This window comes from Egretta garzetta, unplaced genomic scaffold (genome assembly GCF_000687185.1).
Source record: "Egretta garzetta isolate BGI_Z169 unplaced genomic scaffold, ASM68718v1 scaffold77, whole genome shotgun sequence".
NCBI classification, from domain to species: Eukaryota; Metazoa; Chordata; class Aves; order Pelecaniformes; family Ardeidae; genus Egretta; species Egretta garzetta.
The window spans coordinates 119900-134585 of record NW_009260130.1 but is presented as its reverse complement, the minus strand read 5'-3'; the positions used below and the strand labels follow the sequence as shown (position 1 = coordinate 134585).

The 14686-nt window shown below is 41.3% G+C and overlaps 1 protein-coding gene across 1 annotated transcript in view; it reads right to left on the bottom strand.

Annotated features, from left to right (window-relative positions):
• Positions 1-11552, bottom strand: part of SHROOM3 (shroom family member 3) — a 151743-nt gene extending 140191 nt beyond the window's left edge. The window contains exon 1 of the mRNA XM_035896957.1: positions 11388-11552. Within this exon, the coding sequence (XP_035752850.1) occupies positions 11388-11552 (165 nt within the window). The remainder of the gene's footprint in view (positions 1-11387) is intronic.
• Between the last annotated feature and the right edge of the window lie 3134 nt (positions 11553-14686).

The window sequence follows — 14686 nt, the reverse complement described above, 5'->3', positions numbered from 1 at the left end:
ACAATAGCCCAGTGCTAAGAAACATCCATGGGTCCGGGCATGAGAGAAAGCAAGGACCCTTTCTAAGGGCATTTGTTTCTACATCAGTCTTTTGTTGTGTACTTCCCCCTCACCCACCTCCTTCCCTGCTTGGTTATTCCAGCATTAGTTTGTACGGACTGTTTGCAGAGACAGAACAACAACAGAGGTCTACTTGGAAAGCCAGCAGAAACCTCTTAGCTTGAAATCAGAAATGTGCAGAATCCCAAAAGAACAAAAATGTTTGAACTTGCCTCCCCAAAACTGTTGTATTCATTGACTTGCAAGCAGGGGGAACAGCAGTAGTAATTTAACCTAGGGAAGAGTGCCAACAACTTATTTAATTGCAGAGTTTGTGCCAACACCACCACAATACAACTATTAATACAAGTCTGCAGTACAAGACTAATTCTACTAACCTTTTGCTGTTGCCCTATAGTCAGGTCAGTGGCTGCATCCCTTCTGTGCTGACACTATTCAACAAACACTGGCAACTGCTTTTAAGCAAACATGAAATGGAGCAGGGCAGGAGGGAGGGGAGTGGGATCATTGATAAAATGAAGATTCCCCCATGAACCCACCCCGCTCTGCCCAAATGTTTCGCATTTTTTTCTCCGTTTCAAGCCTCTCTCTTGAAACTGGAAAAGCGTCTTACCATGGATTTGCTCCTGGAAAACAGCCAGATCTTTGGTCTGAATTCCATCAGCTCATTTCCCAGTTTCTATGAGACTGCATTTGAGAAATGTGGAGATCTCTGTCCACTGGTAAGTCTGGTCATCAATCAATGTATAAAAACATGAGGTCTGACATTAGGGACCAATCCACTTTTCTAAATGAAGCGCTCATTTCAATAATGCGTATTTTTACAAGAAAATAAAAAAATAGCAATAATGGATCCAGCACTACTGCAAGTTTTCAAGGACACAATTAATGGCAATGATGTGCCATTGTAAACATCTTAAAATCCAAGATTAAATAATGCATAAACTCCAAGCAACATCATTATTATATGAGGTAGTAAATTCACTGGCGCATTTGCAGACTCACCCTTGCTTCACTCTTCACCCACTGCCATATTTGTTTTTTATATTTACATCCTGTGACTGTTTCACATCTATAAATTCTGAACGCCCAGAAACATATTTTTTCTTACACTCATAAAGAGCATAAAGGGGTCATAGTTTTCAGCTGTGATCTGTTGGCATTACCATGATAGAAAAAATAATAAATACTGATTACAAGCTGAACATAAAACCAAGAAAAATACTTCTGTATGACTGTAGTTAACAGCCTTTATCAGGAAGCCAGTAGTTCTCTCTAGGTGTTAGGAAATTTTCTGCAACATGTAGTGGACAGCATGCTCTTTCAATTCTTCTGAAAGAAACACCTCTTTGCCACAAGACGTGTCTTCTTCAGGGATGCTGGAGACCCTTCTGGCCTCCTTCTGCCCCATGAAACTGTTTCCATTTTGTACGTTTTGAAATGGATCTGTTTGCCATTCCTTTGGCAAATATTTCCATAATACTTTTATCTCCATTTTTATGCGAATTAACTTTTTACACTTATCCATGTTTTTAAATGGAAAAAAGTAATGAAAACTCTTAGAAGTAATGACAAATGTGAAGATTTGGCATATTCTCAAAAAAACTTGCCTTCAATAAATAGTGAAAAACCTCTAACGGTGCTAATAAAAATTGACCCTGCTGACAATACAAACCAATTCCCCAAAGACTTCATCATCACAGATGGTACCTCTATATGTCAAGTCATGTTCAGACAATGACCCACTACTGATAATAGCTATTAAAAACCGGCATCTCTTCTATCTCTGTTGCCTGGCGTTTAAAACATTTTAACTGCTGATACGGACAGGACAAAACAGCTTACAGCATCATTGCAGAATGTGTGACTGAATCCCAGTAGAACATGGAGCTATGACATTTGTCAGCCAAACTCGTCATTCAGCCGTGCATCAGAAAATCCCCATTCTTGAGTGAGAATAGGGAATGGCTTTCAGGCTGGCAGATTATCTGGAGAGGTCTGTGGGAACTGGAAAACATTGCACCTGCCTGAAAAATGGCACCACTCAGCACAAGACGTTTCCAGAGGAGAAAGTTAATATATGGGAGGAATGCACATAAATCCTGTTATTTCTTAATGGGATTTGGGAGCTTATTTCTCACCCCATGCTTTGAAATGTATCCCACAGCCTATTCTGTTAATGAATTCATTCTTCACTGGGGTTTGAATTTTTTTTTGGTGGGATTTCTTAATGCAAGTGTGAAAAATTAATATTATGCTTGAATATCTGTTAGGATGTTAACAAGCTGTGTCCTGGATAAGCTGGTTCCTGTTGTCCTCTTCCTAATTTCAATTGACCAAGAAACCTGGAATCATTTATTTGTTTCGGTTTTTTTAAGTTCACGGCAAAGTAACAAGAGTTATGAAAATAGATTTAGGCAGTGTCTGGCTGAAAATGGGAAGACCAGCACTCTATTTCCAGCTCAGCCATGTGAATGACCTACACAAGCCCTCTCTTACTTAAATCAAACTTACAACATTTAGGAAGATGTTTTTTTCACTCTGAGTGCTAAGTGTGATACGCAGACACAGACTGTACTTCCACAGGGGAAAGATGCTTCCCAGCATTTAACAGCTTCTGACCTGAGTCGCTTTAGGGTTCTGGCTAGTCCATCTGAAGTATACAGTCCAGATCAAGTGAGCCCAAGCTGAGGGTTTTAAGTGGACCTACAAAGAAGGCAGGAACCTTTTGGGTGAGACACAAACACAGATATGGCAGCGTATGTGAGATGAGATTGTTAAGAAAAGGAGAAACATTTGGGGCATTTAAAATCTACACTTCCTAAATTATATTCATCTGATACACAGCAATGACCAATATCCTGCTCCAGCCAAGGAAAGTTTTCAGGGAATCCCCAAATATCTAGCAACCCTTCCTTCATCACTGGTGTGTGACAGTCGGGACTCCCCAGGGGTCTGATTTCCACATCTCACGGATACTAAGCAGGCTTGGACCTGTTCAGCACCCATGCTGGCAGGCATTCATAATGCAGACCACACTGTTGACTTCACAGAAAGAAATCCAAGATGTGAGGTTGATGTGTCTGGGTGCTAGGCAGCTAGAGGATGCCAAATCTTCCTGCAGACAAGCTAGTCCTGATGCTGTATTGTATTTTTCTATTATTAGTGGATATTCCCTGTTCCAAGCATAAGGGCAGGTTTGTGTCAGACAGGAAAAGACAGCCTCTCCTAGGCAGGATCAGAAATGCAGCCCGAAGGCTCCAGAATGACGGCAAGACGCCTATCAGTTTCTGTTGTTCACGCTCAAAGGCAAAGCCTACTGTTGCAACTCTCATTTGCCTCCTGAGCTGACACCAACACATCTCAGCGTTTTCTGACGCTGGTCTCAGATGCTCGCTGCTGCCACCAGATGGTGATCCACTCAAGGCTTTGGAAATAACAAATTGGTGACAAAGATTTTGTGGTTTAGCAGTTTATTTTCAAAGGCCTCTGCACATTTTTTCTTTGACTACCAATGTCTGTTGGCAAGCAAATTAGAGTTCATCTCATTTTCACTTTCAAAGATCCCTCCCAAAATCTGAGTAGTTCATGCACAATAGATCCATGCTGGATTCATGCTCCACAGATTTAAGCTTCATCAAAAGATCCTGGAGGCAAACACTGATGAAATTTGAGATGAGATTAGCTCAGCTCCAGCTCTATTATCGATGATGGTTTTTTCTTCCTATGCCTTGAGCTCCCAAGAAGCGTGGGAAAGGCTGAATGTAGTAGAGCCTTTCACAAGCAATCGTGTACTCTGCACAAACACTGATTTAAAGAGTGCATTCTCTGGTTCTCATTCTAGGATCAGTGTAAATCTTAACTCTGGTTATACCTGCTACAGCCAAGCAAACATGGCATTTTTCTTCTAATCTCTTTCATGTAGACAGAGCTAGGGAAGGATTTATGAAGGCTCCTTTTATTGACGCTAAGGATTACATGTTGTGTTTCATCACATATGATTCTCCTCGGTCCAAGAACCTGAGAAGAAAATACTTCTTCTATTACACCTTTTTGTGACTTTGAAAGACATTACACTGCATATGGTCCTCTGTAACTCACGTGGTTGCAATGCAGTGGTGGAGACCTGATCTTAAAGATGGCTATTTCTGTGGATTTGGACCAAAACTTTGCAGTTTGGGTTGTTCTCTGGTAAGGAGGTAACTCTAAAGCATGACTGGTCAACTGGAGACAGATACCTGTCAGTCATCCCCCCCACCCCTTGTCAGATGTATGACTTTTTTCACAGGTAATTTCCTTCCACATGCACGTTCATAAAAGTCACGTCACTGAGTTGTCTGTGCACCTTGGGGTTCGTCTGTGCCGGTCTTTGTTAATAAGGACAACCAAGGTATTCCCGGTAGATGGGCTCCTCGTGATGCATTACAGGCCAACTGGCACTACCCCTTCAGACAGCCTATCTGCAGTCTGAAAAGCTCCTACTGACTTTGCTGGTACAGCAGCAATGCCCAGCAAGCCACTGCTCACGTCACTCAGTCAGTTTGTCTGCAATTGCTAATTCAGTGCTGTGGAAGTGAACAGAAGTCTTTTTGTGCTAGGGGACGATCGGCAGCCTAATGGAGGGGGCTGACAATAGAAGCCTTTTCATCAAGCAACTCCCTAGCTTTAAGAAAAGGTAGACGATCCTGTCCCTTGTGCTGGCATCAGCAGTCTTTCGTGAGGCCCTAGTCTGAGCCCTGAGAAACAAGGAAGAGTGGTGAGGAACTACCCTGCCACTTTCTGAAACAATTACAGCATCAGTTCCCTTCTGCTTGTCTGAAAGCAAAGGCCTGCATCATCCAGATCTCCTTGTTGTCTGTGATCAGGCATCTGCCTTGCGCATCGCCACAATCTAGCAACAAGAGGCAGATGATTTGGCACAATGAACCCCTTAGCACATCAGCAGACAGAACACACCTTTCTCCAGTGCCAAACCTAAGTACTAGGGGGCAGGGAGAGGGGAATCGGGGAGAAATAATTTCTGTTGACCAGCCTGGTTTGGTTCTTGATCTTTTCACTACAACCCAGACAGGATGCCAGTCAGTGCAGGTCTGTACTTCTTTTTGCTCACAGGAAAAAGCACCTTTCATCTGCCTTCGGACTGAGACCAAGCACAAGCAATTACGTTATGGTTTAGTCCTAGACAAATTACTGCCCTCTTACTGTTCACTTACTGCTTTCCCCAGTGAATACAAGAAGCGAAGGAAAAACAAACACGCCAATCCTCCATGCCCTGTAAGCTGATGTAGTTAAGTAGTGGGGGATCAGCACTTAGGAGATTCTTATATATCATTCTTGTTCTGTTCTTACACAAGAAAAACCACATTTCTAAGGACCTGCCATATTATACACAACATCCATATCTATGGTCCTAAATGCATAATCAGTGCAGAAAATGCTCTGTAAGAAGGCATGAGCATAACAACGGAAACCTTCACCAGCCCACTCACAGTATATTGGAAGATAAACAGGGAAAGGGGACATTTTTTTAAATATTAACAACACAGAGGCCTCAAGCTATTCTTCAGTAGTGAGAAGAAAAATAAAGTCCATATCTAACCAGACAAGAATAAGTGTGGAAACTTTCCAAGAAAAAATAATTTAAAAAATAATAGTAATTGCAGAGGAAGTTACCATGTCTCTGGCTCAGGTTCATGTCCTCACGCCCAGGCCAATAAGTCTATCGTGACTCTGCCAACTTCAGACAAGCCTCTCTAACGTGAGCACTGGCCATCTTTTTTGTGCTTGCAGCCCTACAAAAAGGTTAACGGTTTCTAAATTGCCATTTGTCACACACAAGGATATGGGGAATGGACGCAAAGAAACTTTGCCTGTCAGTGCATAAGATAATTTGATTTTGTTTATGGGGATTCTGGGCACTTGAGTGTGGAAAGCAATGGGCTCCGGTACTGACTCAGGAGAACACTGATTGGGAGTGTTTTGATCAGAGGCAGAGACAGCGATAAATGTCTGTGAGCCAGCTGGGGTCCAGCCTTCTGCGTTTTGTTTTGTCAAGAATGGTGGAACAATTCTCATTACATGTCCCTAACTGCTCTATGAGCCCGCTCAAGTGAGGTGAACAAGGCATAAACCCCAAAAATATGAAAGCAGTAGCACAGAAGGGAGCCTCGTGGAAGACAGCCTGATACAGCTCCTGCATGCACCGATTGCTAGAGGGCTATTCATGTCATCAGAAGTTGGATCAGGCTCCTAACAAGGTTTAAACACCTTACAAGAATTCAGGATTATTTCTCAGGCTCTGTCCCAAGCTATTCCTATTATTATTAAACTTTTATTGCTTCCTACATCCCTGCTGAGAGGTAAACCTCAGAGTTTGTGTCATGCTTCTGGCATGAGGTCCCTGCAAATGACCTACCCTTTTGAGTTAAGGGAACCGATGAACTACAGCACAGCATGTGAAAAGTGTTCTCACATAGCCGCTATCCGAGAAAAAACGCTTCAGATGCTTTAATTCCTAGGCAAGAGAAACAACTCTTTTGTTAGTATCATCAACATGGAGCTCAAAATAAAAGGGCATTTCAGAGGCATACAACAGCTAAACCCATTCCAAAGGTTTGTGTGTAGCAATGAGAAACAGGCTGCAGAAATAGTTTGCCTGGCTCCATAACAGTCAAGACTGAATAATGTGTATTACCGTAAATTAAAAATTCTTGCAGGAAATCAAGAGGGAATGAACGCTTCTGTTGCCAGCTTGCTACTAAAACAGTTAGGGCTTTCATTTTTGCAATATTCATCTTACAGCTCAGGATAAGCCAAAAAAGTAATATGCAAATGGGAATCTGGGTTTGCTTCTGGGTATTATCATGGTTTTGACGCCAAAGGAAATCAGGTTCCAATTAAGCGTTCAGTATCACCTGCGATCACTTTTGCATTTCCCATAACATTTCTAGTTCTGGGTGAAGAAACCACTTGTTTAATGAGATTTCCACCATGAGCAAATGTCCCCAAATCTAGGCCAAATTTACATGGTTCTAAATTACTAAACAGGTATAATAAAAAAATGGAAGTTGAACTATATGAACCAAGATCTGAAAACAGAGAAGCGGAGGTCACTACAGGGGATTTGACTTCTACTGTTTCTGAAGTATTGGTGACATATTTATGATACCAAGTTACCTTTTAAACACTAATGGACAGAAGAAGAAAACTGTGATGTTTAAAAACAGGAAAGGAAAGTAATTAAAAACTTGAGAGCCTTCTCGCTGAAGCAGTATTTGATAACCGTGAGTAGCACATTTCTGGAGATGCAAGCTGGATTCTCTGAGGTCTACAAACTTGCACAGTTCTCTCAGTGGGGAAAAAATTAGCATAACATGCTTGTTCTAGAGAGATGCTTTACTTCTGCCACCAACCTCTTTCTCCTCTTCACCTCCGGAAGACTTATTTATTTCAAAACATGGGGAGAAACTGAACAGTTCTAAGTGAAGAATTTGATTGACAGCTATTCTCTAAGCTCATATAACTGAGAAATTCTTCTCCAGGAAGAATGTTAAGATTATAGTTCCCTTTCAAACTCTCAGCCACACTCTTCATTGACAACATGTTTTATAATCAATACAAAAGGGAGAATACATTTTGTTAACTTGCAGCCTATGATTCATCTTTTCGGACACTGTGCCATTGCTAACCCATGACATTCTGGTGCTAATTTAGGTACTGATTTTTGCACGTTCCCTTGAGGCGCAGCTGACTACTTTTTGCCCATTCTTCCATTCCTTTCCTTCTGGTGCAACAAAAATTAATGTTGGGAAGATTCCACAAAGCTTATTTCTGAGGCTTCCTCACAAGCTCATGCTTAGGTGGCAGACCAGGATTGCCACGCACGATCTTAAAGCGCTGCGGCCCAACAGGCAGCGCCAGAAGACAAAGGGAACTTCCTTACATTCCCAAGATGGCTAAGTGCTGCTCTAGGACAGTCAGTACCCTGAGTTTCCATTTTGCTGACACTGCTGGCATTTCCAAATTTTCACTGGAAATCAATATGTTCTTTTAAATGCCCTATACAGCCAGAATCATAATATGTTATGATTCTACAGCCTTCACGTGATGAGTTGTATACAGTCAGTCCAGAAACAAGGTAGAAAAAAGTTGACTAGAGAGAAAGCAGCTTCCTTTGTGGAGAGGGGAAAATGTGGGTCGGATGTAATAAATTTTTTTATGGTCTGCCTTTACCTCCAGCAAAACACATTACGAAGAGACCTGTGCCAAGGACTTTGAACTAGCTGTCATGAACCTGCTTCAGTATAGATTTGGCTTTCCGCAGGGAAGAAAGAACGGAGTTAGCATAAAAAGGTCATCTGTTTTAACTACCTAAATTCGTGTTAGCTGCACAACCAACATTTCTGACAAGTTGATTTAGACTTGGTTGCATGATGTGCTGAGCATCGCGGCTGATTCAGCAAAGCGTTTACTAGTGTGTTTAACTGGAAGTGTACCTATCTGTGCGCTCAACCACACACACACTGAGAAATCAGCCTGTCTCGTGGCACAGAAGCACAGCAGTACATCTATACAGGAAAGGGACTTGTACCGAAAGGTGGTAGAATACTTGTTTGAAGGAGATACTAAAACTATGGTAATCAGATCTCTAAAAAAGCACCTTCTACCAGATGAGAATATAGGTTTGGTTTTTGCACCTTACACTCCCAACTGTTGCTCCCATCGCTTTTGGGTAATTTCTTGTCATATTATTGGTGGAAAAATCTGTCTTTCCAAAGAACTGCACTGTGCTGCAAGAACCAGTTTTCATGCATCTGGGCCTTTTGTAAATTCATTCATCTTGGTTTTTAACTTCTATCACAGCCTTTGGTCCGAAGTTGAGACAGGCCAATACGTGTGGGTCCCAAATGAGCATCAGTTCCTGATGGCTAGAACTAACTATTGCATTCAAACAGATTTGCTCTCTGTCTAGTATTCTATAACAATACATCAATGTTACTTTGACTGTTTTAAGTCATGTTGCAAGCTTTCATGGGTACCAGCTTAAATATTTGCTGAAATCTACATTTTTGTTTACACTAAGGCCATTTAACACCACTCTGTCAATGCAAACAGACAGTTAAGTGGACATAAATATAATGTATTTGCTGAAACAGAAATAAAACTCCTACCTTAATTATGAATAATCAGAAATGAAGAACTGACATCTGCATTTTCTGATACTTATAGGTAATATTATTTAGACCTGTTATTGGATCATTCCTGGTGCATACCTGCATGAGTAGTGCGATCTTTAGTGGTCCCTTCCAACCCAAACCATTCTATGATTCTATGTGCAAGTTCAGAATTTAACCTGTAATGTGATTCAGTTTATCATTTCCCCACAATTCCTCATTACTTCACAGTATAATCAGAAGAACACTGAATTAGCTACATTACTAATATGCAATTAATTCTGAAGAGCACATAGTGAATTCAAACACAAGAGGAATTTGTCAGCTGAAACTGGAAACCAGGAAACAGCTATAGGTGCTGCGTGAATTCCAGAAAGCACAGCTTTCACATGCAAGCCATTCTCCAGCTCTGCATCACTGATGCATGACCAAAACAATGAAATGCTAACATTGAGAGCAAAAACCAAGCAGTAGCTACAAATTAAAAATAAATCCAAACCCCAAAAAAACGCAACAAAAAAAACTCCACCACATTTTTGCACTGCTGTTTCACAGAAGGCAGGCACAAGTCATACAGCTCCCAGTGGCACTATGCACACTCCAGGCATGTTTGACATTAAGGGGCCTGGTTGTTGTGGAAACCAAATCCCATAGATTAATTAATGTTCAGCAGCCAGAGCCATCTCTCTTCCTCTCTGCCTCCCTGCCCCCAATTAAAAAAAAAAAGGGGGGGGGGGCGCTTTTTACATCACAGAAGAATGTCAAAGCAAAAAGAAACTTTTTCCTCACAAATGCAGAACACTACCAATAAAAGTGAACAACCTGACTGAAGTGTTAGTCCCTCGTGTCTATAAAATGAAAAAAATACAACACCATTTCAGTGAGGCTAGTTTTGCTTTATATGGCTACACCAACCTATCTCCAGGACGGTCCTGCAAGAAAGATGATTATGTGACATTTCTAAAGTCCCCTTATGATGAAAGAACTTTTATGGAAGTCCCCCTTTTTTACTTTCAACATGTAGATGCACTAATTACAAATAATATATTTCAGGTGAACTGTTCAAGTGACTGACAGTCTTCATGCGAATGTGTTTGCACAGTGAGTTGCAGGATTTGAGTAACGTTGATTCTGAGTATCAGCATTTTCTTTCAGCCAACGTTGTTTCTGATCCTCTGAATTCCCCACATAAGTCCCAGTTTACAGGAGGGAGTAAGATTAGACATAAGTACATATATGCACCTAGCAGCTCGCTATATAAATGCATACTATAAAGAAGCAGAATGCACCAGACAGATGACACAGAAGGGAAATATGGTTAAGAAGGAAAATTTCAGAATTACCTAAATCCTATTTTCAGAACAGTTTTTGAGCCATAGGTCAAACATATTTTAGATATTCACAAGATTCAATTTGATACTTTTGAAAATCTGTTGTCTTCAGTATCTGCATCTTGCAGCACCTGGGTACTTTTAATAGCCCAAGTCTGATGAGAGGAAGGAACCCTTTCTCCCATTTTTTTCCCTCAAAATATCCTTGTGAGCTATGCTACCAGTTGCTTGTTGACAATACTCAATCATGAATAATTAAAATAATAAAAATCTTGAAGGTATACCATACTTAATAGCTATTTAGTGAGTACGTAGGTTGAGAAAACTGTTAACATAGCATAATATATACACATACCAAGTAGGGGCAAGTATTTATTATTCTGTTTCCCCTCCACACTTCTAATTAGCCAACACCACATCATGTGACTTAAAGCACTTACTTTCTTTTCAGAAGAGGTAGTGATGGATTACTGAACGTGCTCAGATATGCTATGACTTCGTGATACAAGATCATGTCATGAGAATCTCCTCCTCACTCCCACTTGTAGTAGCAAAATAAAGACCCAATTTCTGCAAGCCAAGATACTTTCTTGTGGGACAAAAACTGCACCTTGATAGTTAAACAATGCCGAGAGCTCTCATGTGTTGCTCAAATACGTAGCTCCTGAGCAAACCTACTGACCTGAATGGGTGCTCCCCAGCTTTCAAAACCAAGCCAAATACAGTGTCAAATATAACATTTCAGTGTTATTTAGAACTCTTGCCCTTTAAATTTGGCATCACTCCTAACTTGTTTGCATTTCATTTAAAATAAGAAAAATACCTTTGAGATGATTAATGGCTCCCCGTGCTCCAGTCCGCCTTTCAGTGTGAATCCCCATGGAGCGCCTCCTTGAAGCAGTGCCTCCAGGTAGATGTATCTTCCTTTACGGGTAATGCTGGACTCTGAAGATGATATGCTGGTGTTAATATTGTCTAACATCCTCATCTGTCCTATCACATGCTCAGTCAAAGACAAAACCCACTCAGGCAATCACAGAACAAGGAAGTTAGAAATTAAACTCCCCAGAAGCCCACCACAAATCATCCCTGAATACATGAAACAAGAAGAGTCTGAGATGGAAAATTTTTCTTCAGAGCTGGAGTCCAAGGTGACAGGCTAAAAATGTTTCCCACCAACATTTCAGCATGCTGTTTCTCCTTCAGAATTGCGACGTTTTACTGGTATTTCAGCACTGTGCTTCCCCCACTCCCAGGTATTCTGGGCATGACAGATTTGCAGAGATTTCTCTTCCTGTCTTCGGTATATCAAACTTGTGCTTTTAAAGATGTGGGCAAAAAAAAGAAAAAAAAAGTTTATAGATTTAAAAGCCCCTGGCCAGCAAATTGCCAAAATCCAAACGAATGCTTCATTTGTGATTGATTATCAGTCTTTTCTTCCTTTCTGCGTGCAATTTACCATTACAATGGCCTTTTTGCCTCAGCCCACTGCACTAAAAGAATGGAAGCGTCTTCTCCCTCTCGTGCTCTCAGTTACTCTGTCCGCTTACTTCACAATTTTCTGACTTGTCAAAAAAAAAAAAAAAAAAAGGCTGGGGGAGGAGGAGAGAGAAAGTCCACTCCTAAAACTGTTTAGAAGGGTTTAAAATGTGAAATAACCCCATACTTATTGGATTAAACAGTGCAAAGAAGTCTATCAGGAAAACTGGAGAAGCAGGTGAAATTAATCCTTTGGGAAAAATGTTAAGACGATAGCTGAGCTCTTTTCATTTTCTGTGCTCTCCCCGATGATCTGCCAAAGCTGCAGCAGCTACTGCTGCTATGAGGGAGGGTGAGGAAGTGAGAGAGAGAGAGAGGGATGGATTAAGGCAAGTAAGGCAGCGCTGCCCAACTGTGCACATCAAGCATGCAATTAGAAAATGCAGTGTGCAAAAGCTGGGGCTCACCCTTTTATTATGCCCCCGGAAAGCACCATCGTTCTATTGTACTTGCCAAGAAATTGTAACAATCCAAACTGCCAGTTGCTGAAAATACAATGGACCTGTTCCAAATCAGCACAGTGGAGCACTGCTAAAAATTTTGCTCTCATAAGGTGCTTTTCCTCTGCATGGAGCCTACCAGCTTCCCTGGACATACTTCTTTCCCCCATTTACACTGTCATAAAAGGTCAATGCTTTCCCAATATATGGAATAAGAAATAACAGTAAGAACTTAGGATACTTTTATTGATGCAGGCAGTCGCCAATGATTACTGTAGAACTTCTTGAAGTGGGTGCATCTGTTCTTGCATATATGCACGTAGGCTTAGGCATTTCAGGCATCATTTAAACAGGTGTTGATAGCATATATCAGTAAAGGCATTAAAAATTTTTTCCATTTTTTATCAGCCCTTGAACAGGATGATAGATAGGGTAGCCCACAGACCGCTCCCTTTCCTGCTGGCATAGCTGAGTAAACAAATAGTAGCGCCTATGCCTCTAAGATGCCTACACTTTTGATCTTATAGTGCCTGGGACGTGCATTATTCCTCCTTCGGGCTTTGAAATCTGTGAAGATCTTGTGTTAACAAACCCATAATGAACTGTGGGGGAAAAGCTTTGGAGCTGCGGCTCTAAAACCAGAAATCTTTGCATTTGTTCATGCCCTTCATGCTGCCCCATTCCCATCCCCTGTAAGATTACTGTTTATTTTATTTATTTATTATTTACAGTTTCCCTAGAGCCTTCTATTTGCTCCATGTGTCCCAGCTCTCATTCCCAACAGACATGAAGAGAGGCCCCTCCCTTTATTTTTCATGGTAGACGATCCTCAATCCTTGCTTATACTGAGCTTTGTCCCCCCAGCTTCTCTGCCAGGGACTGAGTTTTCATTAGCTTCACATCCTGGTCAGGCTCATGGATTGCTATTATCCAGAACTCACCCTTTAGCCTGACTCAAATCAGATTTCTGTGGTTTTACACTCCTAGTGTTTCACTGTAAAAACCCTCATTCCAAGTCACCACAAAGAACAATGCATTTCTGTCCCTCCACAGGCCTTCTAGAGACAGGCTAAGGCTCGGGGAGCCGCCTCTTAGGGCCATACATCCTCCTATCCCTAGCCATCAGGACTATTTAAGACTGTGTAAGAACATGCCAGCCTGTTAACAAGCCAAGGTACTTCTTTGGATTATATCAATTTCCAATACAAAACGTTGGTCACTACACCTAATGTCTGTGGACACCGGAATTTCAGTAAGAACAGTATTTTGCACGGTGCCTACAGTGGCAGATGGGTAACAGTTATCAACATAATTTCTGAGGTACAGTTTTTCTCCTGCTCCAGCACTGCAATTCATTTCAGGTGCTGAATCCATTTTTTGCCAATAACTCCATCAAATTTGTCACCATTGCAAGTGCATCATTTTCTCCCCTTCTACCTCCAGATTTGCTAGTCCTTTATACTGTTAATCCAGCTCTAAAAATGTCACATACAGGTCCTTGCATATATCAGAGACCTATGACCAGCTGAGGGAAAAGGTTTGATCAGTCACTCAAAAAAGGCTGCCAGATACTGTGCTGCTTGCTCACCAGGCTCTTATTCCACACAGGAGTTAAAATTCTGTCAGGTGCTCATAGAACCCAGTGCCTGCCTGCATTTCTGATTGAGAAAACTGCCTGGGCCATCCTCACAATGCTAACCTCTTGGCAATGCCCAAAAAAACCAACGGATTTTTGGAATGCTAGGGATAGCAGCAACTCCAGCCCACACACATGGGATTTAACTTCCTGCCAGATGCAATGCAAACAAAACCAGTGCAAGATAACTTAATAACACGCAGCAACTACTGATGAAGAAAGTGGGATTAACAACATGTGAATGAGCATTGCCGCGCTGTAGCTGAACACTAATTCTTCCAAGAAATAGATTTCAGTGCTGAATACAATTAAAGAAATATTCTCCATTCACCTCCATAGAAACATTTCAAAGTATTAAATATTAACCTTTTTTTTCTTGTCTTGCCTCTAGCAAGAACCTCAAATAGCACAAGTGTCTTAGCACTGTTTGCTACAAGAAAGGAATTCCTCTACGAGGAGTTCCTCTCGGGACAGAGCTCAGATACTCTTTGTTGGGGTGCAATAGAA